Raw genomic sequence first — 14,652 nt, 5'->3', positions numbered from 1 at the left:
TGGATGCTGCAGCTAATATACACATGGTCGGAGAAGGATGGTTTATCAAGAACCATCCAATCATACCTTGATATATCACGTTCGGAGCTCAGTGTAATATCCAAAACATTGCTGGATGTTGGACCAATGTATGTAGGGACATTTCCCTTGTTGGCTATCTGAAAATTGGTTTGCAGGATGTAACAAAATAGAGATTCGCCTCTCTCGTTCGTATCTGCTCCTCCCCTCGCATTTTGATGCGCATTTGCATCCGCGCTTATGACCAACCGCCCTTTGCACCCTTCGTCCTGTACTAACCTCTTGCACTCCATCGGTGGAAGCCCCGCAGCATGGGCCATGTAGCAGGATGCCAGGATAAGTGTCTGCTTATTCCTTTGCTTAACGGACACCACTACGAGGTCCTCGGTAGTCTAATTAAGCAGCATATGTGAATGCAGCTGTTTCCTTACCATTATTTCAGCTCGCACCCGTCCTTCCGTTTGCGCATAGTTTCATAGTTTTTCCGTCAGCGCGCGCTAAGTTCAGAAACCTTTCCTCCCGATGAGAGCCACGGGTCCTGGATCAGCGCCACGTCAAACGAACCCTCCTCAAGGGTTAGGAGGAGTTCGCTGGATGCCACTTTACTTTGTTGGAGGTTTATCTGTTGGACACGCAGCACCATTGGGCTGTTTGTCTCCCTCCAGCACCTTCGTCGTGACGTCGTCGTCCTCCCCTTGATATTTTGGTTTAGAGTGTTCGAAGCCCCCTTCAGCCTCTTGTAACTGTTGTGCCGGGTGTTCCCTATGCGACTCACAGCACCATCTGGCTGTTCGTCCTCTTCTAACACCTTCGTAATGACGTCGGCCTCCTCCACCTGTCTTTTTTAACTTAGGCTTTTGAAGTCCATTTCCACTTCGCCCACTTCCAGCGTGTTAGGATTTTTATCCTCGGGATTTCTTTTCCTGAACCGCATATAAATTTTGCCTGTACCAAAGGAAATTTTTCCAAGCTGCGTATACAATATATGCTCCGCCTGCTTGTTTATTTGGAAGATGTAGAACTGACCTTCCTCCGTAGGCCGAGATACAGAAAGTACCTTCCAATCCTGTGTCGGTATGTTGGGATTCTGATTCTCCAGAAGTCGCAATGTATCCTCCGACTTCATCACGCATGGTACCCATACCTTAACTTTTGGTACCGTGGGGATTTGCGTAGGAGGTTTGGAACCACTTCCTCCAGTCACCGCAAGCTTGCGATGTTGTTGCACGCTATCATCTTCACACCATTTTACCATCCCCCCTAATCAAAGGTTGGAAGGGGCTTACTTGGTTGTTCCCGAATCATCTTAAGCATTAGTTAGTAGTCATCTGCCCGAAAAGACTGCTACGATCAACCAGCGCCACAGTCAGTGCCTGCTTTGCCACATCACTCATCTTCTCGGGAAAAGCCGGAGTCTTAGTGTTGACTCTCTTTGGCACCTCCGATAAAGCCGGAGTCTTAGCTTTAACTCCCTTTAGCACCTCCGAGAAAGCCGGAGTCTTAGCGTTATCTCCCTTTGGCTTATCTCCTACTTCCGTAGTTGGAACTTCCCTCTGACTCGCAGCTTTCGAGGTAGTTGCTACCTCGCTATTGGGCCCATCTGTCTTACAGCTTTGGGCCTACTTGCCTCGTCTATGCAACTGCCCTGCCTCGCGGCTCTGGAACTGGGTCCTTTCTGCCTCTTGAAAGCAGGCTTGTTGCCTTCCGCCGAACGTTGCCGCTTCATTCTGCCATTAGACGCTTCTTCCTCCTCGTACCGGTTGCAGAACCGAGGGTTTCTAGCAGCAAGCCTTTTGAACTGCCTTCGACCTATTTCTACCGCCTCATGGGCCTATTCCAAGCGCTCGATCTCCACTTCTCTTGGGTCGACCACTGCTCCCAGGCGTTGGACAATTCTAGTGCTGCACGGTTCTGCGAGAGAGCTCTTTTATTTCCTCTGCTCCGTAACCTTCTCCACTCTTCTATTCCGTTTTCGTTTGTGTGTTTTCCAACACGGAGTTCATTGAATCAGCACTGCTCTCGCTCCCCGAGTCCGACGCATCGCTTAATGCGTATTTGTCGTCCTTGGCTTGCGACTCAGTCCTCCTCTTATCATCCTCCTTATTACAATTTGGTAATGGGTCGTTCATCTTAGTACGACCACCTGCCCGACAAGGCAGGCTCAGCGGTCCAGTATAATATATATGGGGAAAGAACCGTCAGCCACAGCAGCGCCCCTTACTGTGGTAATGCCATCAATACTTCCGGAAGTGTCCCGGTATCGGGAAGGCTCCGTTCGAATACAGGCGAATTTATCCCCTGGCTGCAAATCGTCCGCATAACACCCTGGATTAGGGGGTTGGCAGTTGTTCGTCACCGACATCCCGCCGCCCTCCTATGAGGCGAAACGGCGTAGATGCCAGTCCTGAACAGCTCCGCCTCATAGTCGGGCGCTATGGGGATCGGCTAAGCCCTCACACCAACGACAAGGTGCCTACCCTAGTGAGGGCGTTTGTTCTTAATTGTTCGCTATAAATAATTATTTGCTCGTCAATTGTTTATTAAAAAAAATAATAATAAATAAAAATATACTGTTTGGTTGGCCCCTCACTCAAAATTATGATATTTTTCCCCATTGTTAGTCTATAAATATATATTAACGTTTGTTCGTCAATAAATTACGTTTGTTCCAATATTTAATTGCTGTTTTATTGTTAAATTTGCAATTTTAATTTCTTCTGATTTTTAAATTTTCATTATTTTACATAAATAGTTCGCCGTTTGTTCCTAATTGTTTGCTATAAAAAGATGTTTGTTCGTTAATTGTTTAGTAAAAAAACTAAATATATATTTACTATTTGGTTGGGACTCAAAACTACCAATGCATGAATGGGTCAATTCATTATCTAACACGCAGCTTTCTTGCTGGGTTTGCTCGCTGAATTCCCTGCAAAAATTGTTGGATTACGTGTTCCATTTTCTTCATGTTGGAGTACTCTAACAATACACCTTTGCAATGCGTTTGCGGACCACCATCATCCGATCTTTGCTCGTATTTAACGACCGTGATCACGACACGATGACGATCGAACAGAGTTGCCAAAAGTAAAATATTGCATACAAATAACTGATAATAAAATGTTACTATGGCAACTCTGATAAAATGCAACCGCGCACTGGTTTTATGTATACATAATATAGTATACAGAAATATTAGTTTCTTTATTCACGCAAATGCTAAATAACATAAGAATATTCGTAGTATAAAATATGAAAGTTGTATTGCCCCTCTTCATTTAATTTCATTTTAAATTAAATTCACTCCGATAATTCTTTCCGACACAATTCCTCTTTAGTACTTTGGCATATGATCCTCTGTGGGTGCTCCATGGAGTGCTACAGTGAAAGTACTTTGGAAAGTACTCTCACGTATGTACTCTATGGAATACTCACAAACAAAGAGAGAGTGGGATCACCTACTCCTCTCCTAGGACATCGCAATGTTAATTGGAGCACATTTTTTGTATGAATACAGATTAGTTTTGGAACACTCCTATACTCCTAAAGGAGTATTCCTTACACTATTTATGGAGTAATCGCGTTTTTTGAAGGGTTTGTATTTGTTGATAGTTAATCGAAAAACGATTATTGTTTCATTCACAAGTCTCTTTAAGGTTCTCGGGCGCAAAGATAATTAAATTACAGTTATAACATTTTTATAACAAAAGAATATTTATATCCTTAAAACTCTACATGAACACTTTTGTTTCTTATTAATATATTTATCAAAAAGTAATGGCAATTCTAGAGTTTGGTTTGCAACTGGATCACGAATCTGAAGGTCCGATATCTGCAATAGTTCTCGAGATATTTGAAAACAAAGGTTGCATGTTTTCATGTGGCTGTTTTACATAATTTTTAATATCCACCAAAAAAATTTATTTTGGTAATGGTCTGGGACACCGCCGGACGTTTAAAAAAATAGTTAAAAATATAAAAGTGGTACCCAGAGACGCGTTTCGGCCCTGTGAATGGCATAGCCGGTGTTGGACCGGCTAAGGGGTATTTTTTTAAAGCGCGGCCGAAGGCCGCCTATGAGTAGAGGTGTTCCGCGAAGAATACACGTTTCGGCCCCAGGATCTCCAATCCGTTGTCGGAACTCCGAAATCATTGATACTTCTCCAACAACGGATTCGCGATCCTTGGCCGAAAACGCGTCTCTGGTACCACTTTCGTATTTTGAGCAATATATTTTTTTTTTTGGTAGTTGTCAGTCAAAGGAAACAAATACCGGAATATTTTTTTAACTTAATGTATGACGCGTAGCTAACGTGTTTTGTTAGAAGATCAAATCATAATGGCTCATTGGCGATGAAAACATACTCAAACTGAAATTATCAGTATTTTTTCGTCCATGCAATTGTTGCGCATAAGTTAGCAGATTAATATATGAGTTCACTTGAGTTTCATTGCAGCTTTCACCGCCACGTGTTACAATTGCATTCGCCTTTACTTTACCCAAATTGCATTTTTTTGTAATCGTGTAACTCTGCGCGTGTGCCTGAAAAATAGGAAAATAAGGAAATAATCAGTATTTTATAAGTAGAAGCAGAATACAGAAAATAAATACTTTCTATAAAAAAATAAATAAATGGTAGGTGCGATAACCTCCGAAGAGATCTAAGGCCGAGCTTCTCTTCCAATTTGCGTCGTGCTCCTCTTGATTTTCCCTACAAATTAGCCGGATGGGAACTACATGTTTTATGCCGACTCCGCACGGCATCTGCAAGGCAGATGAGTTTTCACTGAGAGCTTTTCATGGCAGAAATACACTCGGAGCGCTTGCCAAACACTGCCGAGGGGCAACCCCGCTTAGAAAAATTTTCTCCTAATTGAAAAACCTTATTTGTAAAATTTTGATGTGGCTTTGCCCGGGGTGTGAACCCAGGGCATACGGTGTGGTAGGCGGAGCACGCTACCATCACACCACGGTGGCCGCTATCTATCAGTGCAGAGTAATTCAAAATCATCATTCAACGTATTTCATACTTACAACTCCTTTCGTTTGTCACCCGTACTTTGCTTAACAGTGGTATGTTTCATAAGCCCTACATGCCCTCCACCCTCTACAAGACAACGGAAAGCACCCGTATGTTCGTAATAGTCTTCGGAAGCATCGCGTCTACAATAACGACAACTTGTGACATAACAAAGATGACACATACAATCATAGGAACACCCGTATTATATTCATTAATCATTGCTCCCGGTACACACGATTTTGTAAAGTACTCGTCGGCAGCATGCACCGAATCACAACCATACGGACGTATCCAACCGTTCGATATTAGGAATGCCATTGGGTATGTCCAACCAGCTGCAGTATTGATCCCAGTATGACATATATATATTTGCCTTTGAGATAAGTAAGTTCGGTATCAGTATCTGTTTGGCCACTGCAGCAACATAATATTTCGGTTCGTCCAAATTGCATACTTCAGCCATAAAAGGTATCAAATCATAATTTAGACAAGCCGTATATACATCGCCAGCATCGAATACAGCAATATCCGCTTCTCCAGATTGTATCCATTGCATGCAATTTTTATGTGAATGCTTATTTTTGCATATCAATTTTGGCTTTAGCATTTTAGCTTTTAAGGCGACCTAAAAATAAAGACTATGCAGCAATTAAAGGAGTAGTATAGTGAGTGATATGTTTGAAGGATTTTAATGCATTTTTGCAGCTCCTGTTCAGATGTTAAACATAGAGTCATACTAGGTACTGGACACTCACATATGCCATAGATACATGCCAAAGTATTTTGTAAATATTTGCTAAAGGATTGAATATCTTCTGGTGTAACAGCTAATGTGTGCTAAATGTTAAATAGAAGTATATTATATATTGAGTTATTAACTAACTTATTCGAATTATCGTCAATCGGATTGTATTTATTAATCAATGAGTGAACAGCGCAGGCATTGCTAAAATAATTGGCTGCTGTTTTGACTTGGTTATTACAATCTACAGCTCCCATTCCGCCCTCATGTTGTAACTAATATAGAGAGGAGATTAAGCTTATTTTAAACTTTGAATTTCAGTAAAAATTCCATAATTCTTACCGTATATATGGGAACAATCCAATGGTATATATGGGAACAATCCACCTCCACCAAACATGCACGCTTATTACGCGATTCACGTAATATTATAAATACATTCATCAGCGCTATATGCTCCGTGGGTAATTTCGTTCGACGGCAACTGTTGGATTTTGGCATTTAAATTGTTCCTCCTGACTGTAGAAAATAATATTTTTGATTTGCTCCTTTTCGTAGTACTACCAGTAGTATACTACGAAATAATACCAGTAGAGAGAAGTTACTTGATTAATAGACACAATAATTATCTATGGCAGTGAGGCGCTACTGCCACATGATGGAGCAAATGTAGTGAGTGCACTTAGTAGTGAGCAGACGTGCTTTTATTCGCTGTGCTTGTATCATATTTTTAAATTATTAATAGCTGTCTTAAGTGTACAAGTTTGTGTGTGGTGGGTGATGACCACTTAATGTGTGGCCTATGTGAAATAAAAACGCACATAAAATGCCCAAAACTTAGTCCTAATATTATTATTATATTAAAAAGCAATAACAATCTGTTCTACAGATGTAACAATTGTATTGTTGGTTTGCCCTCCGTTATGCGGCCAAAATTGCGGAGATTCAAAAAAGTCTCAATTACAATAAGTTGCTCGATTCGTCAGGTTCAAATCAATTATTTTGAAGATACGTTAGGTAAAATCCTCGATCTTATATTTGTTAGTAATGATCTTAATTATATTTATTTCGTTCTCTCTGCCCGTTATTTAATACTGTTAAACATCATGTACCATTGATATTGGAAATTAATTTTTATGAATTTGAAAATATTAAAATCAATAATGAAGTTGGTTTCAATTATAGCCGATGTGATCTTGCCTTGATCAATAATTTAATTTCAAATATTGACTGACAGTCTCTTTTTAATAATCGCAATCTTTCAGACTGCTTTGACTTATTCAAAAGTAATATCTCGGAAATAATGAATATTAATATTCCTCGTTCCCCGGCAATGGTTTACAAGTTGCCGTGGTATACCAAAAGCTTAAAGACTAAAAAATTTGCGTAATAAATATCATAAACTTTTTAAAAAAATCAGGAAGTCCCGAACTCAAGCAACAATATCTGAATTACGTGAAGGAGTTTAATTGTCTTGATAAGTTCCTGTACAATCGATATTATCTCAATTTCGAAAATAATATCAAATCGAGTCCTAAATCGCTTTGGAATTTCATTCGCTCCAAACAATCGGTTTCAACAATACCGTTGTCTATCTTGCAAGGGCAAGAACTCATCATCGTCTAGTGATTCAGCCAATTTGTTTGCAGAATTTTTTAAAGCAAACTTTGTACTGATGATCTGTGGAATGCCGACGGGGATATGTTGAATGAGATAACGTCTTGTTTCGACTTCTCCTAATTAGTTCTAGATATTGATGATATTATCTTAGCAATGTGATTTTCAAGAATTTTCATCTTTTCTTCTGAAGCAATGTGTAGCTTCCCCTGCAGAGCTCTTGTTGCATATATTTAATTTATCATTAAAGTCTGGTATCTTTTTGATTGAATGGAAAACTACTTTTATTCAACCTATTCATAAAATTGGTAGTAAAACGGACGTTTGAAACTATCGGCCAATATCGAAGATCCCTGTAATTTCAAAACTTTTTGAGAAAACGCTGATGTTTAAATTATCGTCCGTAGTTAAGCGTTATATTTGCCCATGTCAGCATGGCTTCGTTCCGGGGCGTTCAACAGTAACTAATCTGGTCGTTTTCACGAATTACTGCATTTCGTCTTTTACTCATGGTTGTCAAGTTAACTGCATATATATGGACATATCCAAAGCTTTTGACAGAGTTGCACACAAATCTCTTTTGGCTAAATTGCGAAAAATGGGTTTCCACTCAACATTTTTACAATGGATTTATTCATACTTATCCAATAGGATAAATTTTGTTGTTATTGATAACGTAAGGTCATCACCTAACGTAGCAGCCTCAGGAGTGCCCCAAGGTAGTATCCTTGGCCCGCTTTCCTTTATTCTCTTTATCAATGATGTAAGTGCTTGTTTCAAGCAATGCAATTATCTCTTTCACGCTGATGACTTGAAAATTTTTTCAGAATGAAGAACGAGTCTGATACTGTCATACTACGATCTGAGTTAAATAATTTTAATGAGTGGTGCTGTAAAAATAAGCTTGCGCTGAATGCCAACAAATGTTATTACATAACTTATTGTAAATTGTGTAATAAATCGATTTCGTCTTACTATGTCTCTAATAAGCCGTTACTTAGGGTGAATAAAATTCGGGATTTAGGTGTTGTATTTGATACGTATTTTACATTCACCGAGATTGTATTATCCCTAAAGCTTATTCCTTACTGGCCTTTATTTAAAAAGAAATGGATCCGAGTTTAAGGACCCATATACCAAAAAACTATTATACAATGCCTTTGTACGGTCAATGCTTGAGTATGGTTCCATAATATGGAGTCCTTATTATCATTTTTTTTTTATTATTATGAGGTACACAATGAGAGAATCGAACGAATGCAAAAAATATTCATGAAGTACTGTTTATACGATATAAACTTCGATCTGCCTCTTCCTCCATACATCTCTAGGTGCAAGCTAATTAATCTTCACACATTAGAAAATAGAAGAGTAATTACATCTTTAATGCTTATTTATGATATTTCCAATGACAATATTGATTTCCTAATACTTTTAGGGTCTTTGAACTTTTATGTTCCAACACGGACTTATATACTAATATACTATGTTTGCAATTGACCAGTTTAGGTCTAGTCGATCACTCGCGCTCCAATTGCTATTAACTCAATCAGTAATAATTATTGTATTGATTTTTCGATATCTCGTCGAAGTTTTAAAAATATGTTATTTTCCATTTTAAATAAACTTTTCTGTAAATAATAAACCTTATGTTCGGGGATCGCAAAACAAATTAAAACACCAGACAATGGAATTTCACGTCTTCTTCATTTATTTGTCTTGATTGAACTAATTACATGGTAATGAAGTGCTTAGTAGGTATCCGAACATGATTCTATGCTGATTAGGTATATGTATGTATATACGCGCATAATGCTTAATTGCGATATGTTACAATTATTCTCATTGCGTTAAATTACTCTCACCCAACATACTCCCCCCCATTGAAAGCTTCTTAGCTTTCAAGCGTTTTCCGTAAAAGGTAGAGGGGCGATTTTATGAATTGCATGCCGCATAATTCCCTTTTTTGTCTGTAAATCGACTACTCGAATCTTTCCATCAGCACCCGGGCTTGCACCTATGATAACAGCTAAAAGCCACTGCTGTGGCGGCAAATTATCTTCTTGAACAATCACGACCTGTCCGAGATTCACTTTTGTTTCTGTTTTGTTTCACTCCATACGCTGCTGAAGCTCCTGCAAATATTCGCGTCTCCATTGTTGCCAAAATTGATTTTTTAGGAAAGTTATTTGTTGAAATTTTGTCAATGAAGCCATATTTTTGTGACTCTCAACTTTCTCGGATGGTATAGCCTTAAGCGGTTTACCAATTAAAAAATGCGCTGGCGTTAACGTTGGTCCGTCATTAGGGTCCTTCGAGAGCGCAATTATAGGGCGCGAGTTTAATATTGCTTCAATTTCTATGAGCAATGATTGCAGCTCTTCGTACGTTAAATTTGCCTGGCCCATATTTTTTACTAAAAGCGTTTTTGCAGACTTTACCCCTGACTCCCAAAGGCCACCAAAATGTGGTGCTCTCGGAGGTATAAAACCAAATTCAAGGCGAATTTCACTGCTGTAGTGCAATACTGCTTCCACACACTCTTGATTAAAGTGATTAGCTCGCACCTACAAAATTTGTGGCATTGTCACAGTATAGACGATATGGCGTGCTACGCCGAGAAATGAAGCGCTATAGACAAAGCAGAAAGGAATTCGTCGACAAATCTGAGACAAGCTCAATGTGAGTGGCCTTTGAGGAAAAACATACAAAAATTGCCGCATATGTTTTATAAGGCGGCCTTCCTCGTATGCGAAGAGAAGTGAGGAATGGCCCACAAATATCTACTCCACATACAGTAAAGGGAATCTGAGCTGTTACGCGATCTTTCGGCAAATCTCCCATAACTTGACTCATAAGTTTAGGTTTATAACGAAAGCAATGTACGCAATTGCGCACTGTTTTTCGCACAACTTCGCGCGCATTTACTACCCATATGCGCTGCTGAAGAATACTTAGTAAAACTTTGGATCCTGCATGTAATTTTGTATAATGCGGAAAGGAAACATACAGTTTTGTGAACCGGTGAGTTTTTGGAAGAATTGCTGGGTGTTTTTCTTCATAAGTTATGTCAGCATTTTGAAGACGTCCACCCACTCTAAGGATAAAAAAGTTTTTATTACCGATTTCCATTTCTTGAAGGAAAGGTGAAAGTCGTTGAAGACTCGCTTTTAAAGATTGGCCCCTTTTTAGGCTTTTGATTTCTTGTTTATATTATAACCCTTGTATGTTAGATACGATTCGCCAAAAGGCATCATCGAGCTCTCTTGAAGAAGTTTGAATGACATTATTTGCGATCAAATTTGGATTGGAAGGAATCCTATTGAAAATTCGGTATACGTATGCAATTATGCGGAGAATCTTACGAAATGATGAACAATTTTCATTAATATGTTTAAAAATGTTTTCTTGATAGTTTTCATTGTTGCACTTAAAGGATACAACATGCCGACGTTCTAAATCTGGCATTTCTGTGCACGCATCTAATACAGGCCATTTATCTTCATTGAAATGAAGGAATGGTGGTCCTGTAAATCACATTGTTTTAAGCACATCTGATGCGCTACATCCCCGAGATACAATATCTGCTGGATTACTTTTTGTTGGGACATGCCTCCAATAACTTTCCCTACTATTTTCTTGGATATCTGAAACCCAATTTGCAACAAAACAATTTAAAGTCGATGCATGCTGTTTGAGCCAATGTAAGGCAATCTTAAAATCTGTGCAAAAGTAGTCTTTCTGTACGTAGCTCTGAAGCTTGTGTTTGATATGATTCCACGTCCTATTGAGCAACAATGCTGCACATAGTTCGATTTTTGGTATCGATTGGCTTTTTATAGGAACCACTTTTGATTTTGCTATAAGAAGCGTGCACTGGACGGAACCTTGCACGAGCGTCCGAACGTAAATTGCGCAGCCGTAGGCACGAGATGATGCATCTGCGAAACCATGAATTTCGCTGACTCAGTGCGGATACGTGAAGACAAATCTTGGAACTTATATATTGTTAATTTGTGGTAGGTCGTCTGAGATTTGTAACCATAAGTTGGCTACATGCGTTCGTATATATTCGCCGGGTTATTTTGCTGATATTGATTTAGTAAGCGCAAAAGGAGATGACCATTCGAAGTCAGTAAACCGTGACCGAATTGTGGCAGTTACAGCGTGTTTCATTTGAGTGTGTATGTCTGCAATGCCCGAAATATCTTGATTGAAATGTGAGCGACTGAGTTGCAAACGTTTTGCAGTTTCTTCGGTCATGAAATGGACTTCGGAACCAGAATCTAAAAGTGCGCGAACAGGCTGAAAAATTCCGAACTTGTCTTTCACCATGACAACAGCAGTTGGTATTATGGCTCTTTTAAATGACCGAGCAACCATGGGCATTGTATTGCCTTGTCCTAAGGTGCTTTGAGCACTGAAGGCTTGTAGCATATTCGAATCAATAGCATGATTAACAGAAGCCACGGCTGATGGTTTAGCGACAGAAAAGACATGTAGGTGCGTGTGATGAGATGCTTTACACACGCAGCATTTAAATTTAGATGGACATTTAGTGGCTGCATGCCCCTTGCGCAAACAATTTACACACATTCCGGAACGTTTTACAAAGTCAAATCGCTCATCGACTGGAAGCGCCAGGAACGCAGAGCAAATTCCTTTTACGTGTTCTGAGCAATTGCGGTAGAAGCAAGTCAATTTAGAGTTAACAAAGGCATGCGATTTCTGTTGGTTGGCTTTAGTCTTGAAATCGCGTTGTTGCTCGGCTTCGATAAGCTGACAACGCCGAGTAAGGATAGCGTAGCATCCCAAGTGGGAAGTGAAGTTTGCTCTTGTTTTTGTTCATACATGATTTTTGAGCCGTTATCTATCTTCGCTAAAACTATATGGATTATCATTGAGTTTAAAATATCAATTTCTGATCCTAACGAAAGCAAAGATGAGCGAATCGCAGATACCTTGTTTATCATTGTGCGTAGAGCTGTGGGATCGGCTTTGTTAATTGCTTGTAAACTAAACAACGACGAAACGTAATCTAGGAAAATAAGAACGTCATTGTCGTAACGCTCTTTCAAACGTGCTAGTGCCTTCGAGTAATTTTCTTCTGTTATTTGAAATGGCTCTACTATGGCCAAAGCTTGTCCCGAAAGACAATTTATTAAATAATTGAACTTTCCTATTGTTGGGATCGAGGAATCATTAATATTTGCCATTAAACTTCGGTAATTTTAGTTTCGGCAATCGACTTGGATGGGTGAAGGGATGGCTGGTAGAAGCATTTGCAAAACTTGCGTCGGCTATGCTTGCATGCCGCCCTTTATTCAAAAGCCGCATAATCTTTCCTTTTACCTCAGTATAATTTTCCTCTATGTCGCTCCTAGTCGCTTCCTATTTTTACGAAAGCTCAGGGTTACAAATCGAAAATAAAGGCTAACTACTTAACAATTGCGCAGAACTCGCGGTAGAAATTTAACAAAAATAATAATACCGCTGATAATTCCAAGAGAAGACTTATGCTGTTCTACTGAAGAAAATCTAATGATATATGCATGAGCGCATAAGCTTCAGCAGTATAAACCCCTATGTTTGCTTCTTTCGCTAAACGCTACCAAATTGAAGTAAACCTGAAGGGGGTAAATCAAAAACTGCATGTGAGTAATGCAATGAATTTGACTATCGTTACGAGCTAGAGTCTTTTGTATATGAAGCAACCCGCTGCTGATGACAAGAAATATGCGGGGAATGTGTAGTTATGTCAATGATATTCGTATAAAGAATATATTGGGTGAGAGCGTTACAGCAATTTTTTACTTATTGGTAAGTACTTAAATGTTTTTAAATAATAACCAGTTATTACAGTTATCTCTGGCTTATTGTGGAATTTTGTGTGCATAGGTGCATATACTTATTTATATACGTTTCTATATACCTATGTATGTCTGTACGTAAATAATTATCTGCGTTCCACACGGAACTGTACTCAAAGAGAACTTAACTAATTTGCAATAAAATGTATGTTTGTATGAACTCAGTGCGAGACGGACATATGTAGATTTTACATACAACTCCTAAAATCTTTATGTAAATGGATGCATATACCTATTTTGCTTTGTATTTTTTTTTTTTACATGTGTGCATAAGTATATGGAAATATTACCTTTAGAGTTATACGAATATATATGATAAAAATACGACTTACAGTAGCTGTTGATGAATTTTTTTTTTTTTTACTTGGTTGGTGAAATGATGTTTTTTACCAGAAATAAAGCTCACTCGCTGTTGATCCTTGCGATGGTAATTGTTTGATCAACTTATGCCCTTTAGTGTAGATGATTTAGGTTATCTGAATACTTTGTATAAGTTGACTGGTTAGGCCTGATTCTCGAGACGATGGAGCAGCTCTTGAATGATGGTTCTTGTGCTCCTGAAACATCAACTTGATGGGTTTTGTTGATGACTGAATTCCGCAATGAATGTACAAATTTGTTGTTTGTAGACCTCGTATTTAGACCTCAGTGTTGGCAGAAACATGCGCTTTAGGTCTTTAAACTTTATTAGTTATGCTGGACCAGTGATACGCGTGGACCCAGCGAAATTAATTTTGTGTTGATTTATTGAGATTACAGGAGAAGCCGTGTCACGGTCGCCAAAATGTTCGGGGATCGCAAAACAATTTAAAACACCAGACAATGGAATTTCACGTCTTCTTCATTTATTTGTCTTGAGTGAAATAAAAAATAATTACAGGTTTCCGAACATGATTCTATGCTGATTAGCTATATGTATATACGCGCATAGTGCTTAATTGTCTTGAATACAGGTTTTGAGTACAATATTATTGGACATGTTACAATTATTCTCATCGCGTTGAATTACAGTGGTGCTTAAATAAATAGCATACAGTTATGGGCACTCTCACCCAACACCTTATGTTTAATATAGTATGTAAGATTATTGTAAATCATAGACTGAATAAAGAAATATGAAATTATGGTGCAAAACAAAAACCGTTTTGGCTACAGAAGCTTAGCAAACACTATCGCTGCGCTTACCCCTGTCAATATATAATGTGTGATTTATTTCCTTGAGGTATTAGTAAATAATAAATAGAATTGTTTCTCTGTAATAACAAAGTTTTATTATTTTATACAAAAAATACAATATAGTGACTTAAACTAATTATTAATCCTACCTGTAATAACAAAGAAACAACATTCAATGTTATTATCCATACTTAAGTTTCTTAATTTA

At 38.6% G+C, this 14,652-nt stretch overlaps 1 protein-coding gene across 6 annotated transcripts; it reads right to left on the bottom strand.

Annotated features, from left to right (window-relative positions):
- Nucleotides 1-2,212: 2,212 nt before the first annotated feature.
- On the bottom strand, nucleotides 2,213-14,171 carry LOC137250050 (transferrin 2-like). 6 transcript variants are annotated; one of them, XM_067782271.1, is made up of 4 exons: nucleotides 8,778-14,165; nucleotides 6,124-6,300; nucleotides 5,923-6,056; nucleotides 2,213-4,558 (listed from the first exon to the last, which is right to left on the bottom strand). In XM_067782271.1, exons 2-4 carry the CDS (start codon nucleotides 6,280-6,282, stop codon nucleotides 4,507-4,509), a joined length of 345 nt encoding a protein of 114 aa, XP_067638372.1. In that variant the 5' UTR covers nucleotides 6,283-6,300; nucleotides 8,778-14,165; the 3' UTR covers nucleotides 2,213-4,506. The 6 variants fall into 6 exon arrangements, 5 of the variants coding, with proteins under 5 accessions (XP_067638372.1, XP_067638373.1, XP_067638376.1 ...); XM_067782272.1 differs by having other exon boundaries at nucleotides 8,900-14,165; XM_067782275.1 differs by having other exon boundaries at nucleotides 6,124-6,355; nucleotides 9,045-14,164.
- Nucleotides 14,172-14,652: the final 481 nt, after the last annotated feature.

This window comes from Eurosta solidaginis, chromosome 4 (genome assembly GCF_040869045.1).
Source record: "Eurosta solidaginis isolate ZX-2024a chromosome 4, ASM4086904v1, whole genome shotgun sequence".
Lineage (NCBI taxonomy): Eukaryota > Metazoa > Arthropoda > Insecta > Diptera > Tephritidae > Eurosta > Eurosta solidaginis.
This window is presented reverse-complemented; position numbering and strand designations above follow the sequence as displayed.

Bases quoted from the DNA above. Each gene is read 5' to 3' on its own strand.
- LOC137250050 (XM_067782271.1), bottom strand. From the start codon at position 6,282: ATGCCAAAATCCAACAGTTGCCGTCGAACGAAATTACCCACGGAGCAT. The intron at 6,057-6,123 runs GTAAGAATTATG...TCTCTATATTAG, and splicing joins GGATTGTTCCCATATATACG to TTACAACATGAGGGCGGAAT. The intron at 4,559-5,922 runs GTTAGTTAATAA...CCTATTTTTCAG, and splicing joins ATTGACGATAATTCGAATAA to GCACACGCGCAGAGTTACAC.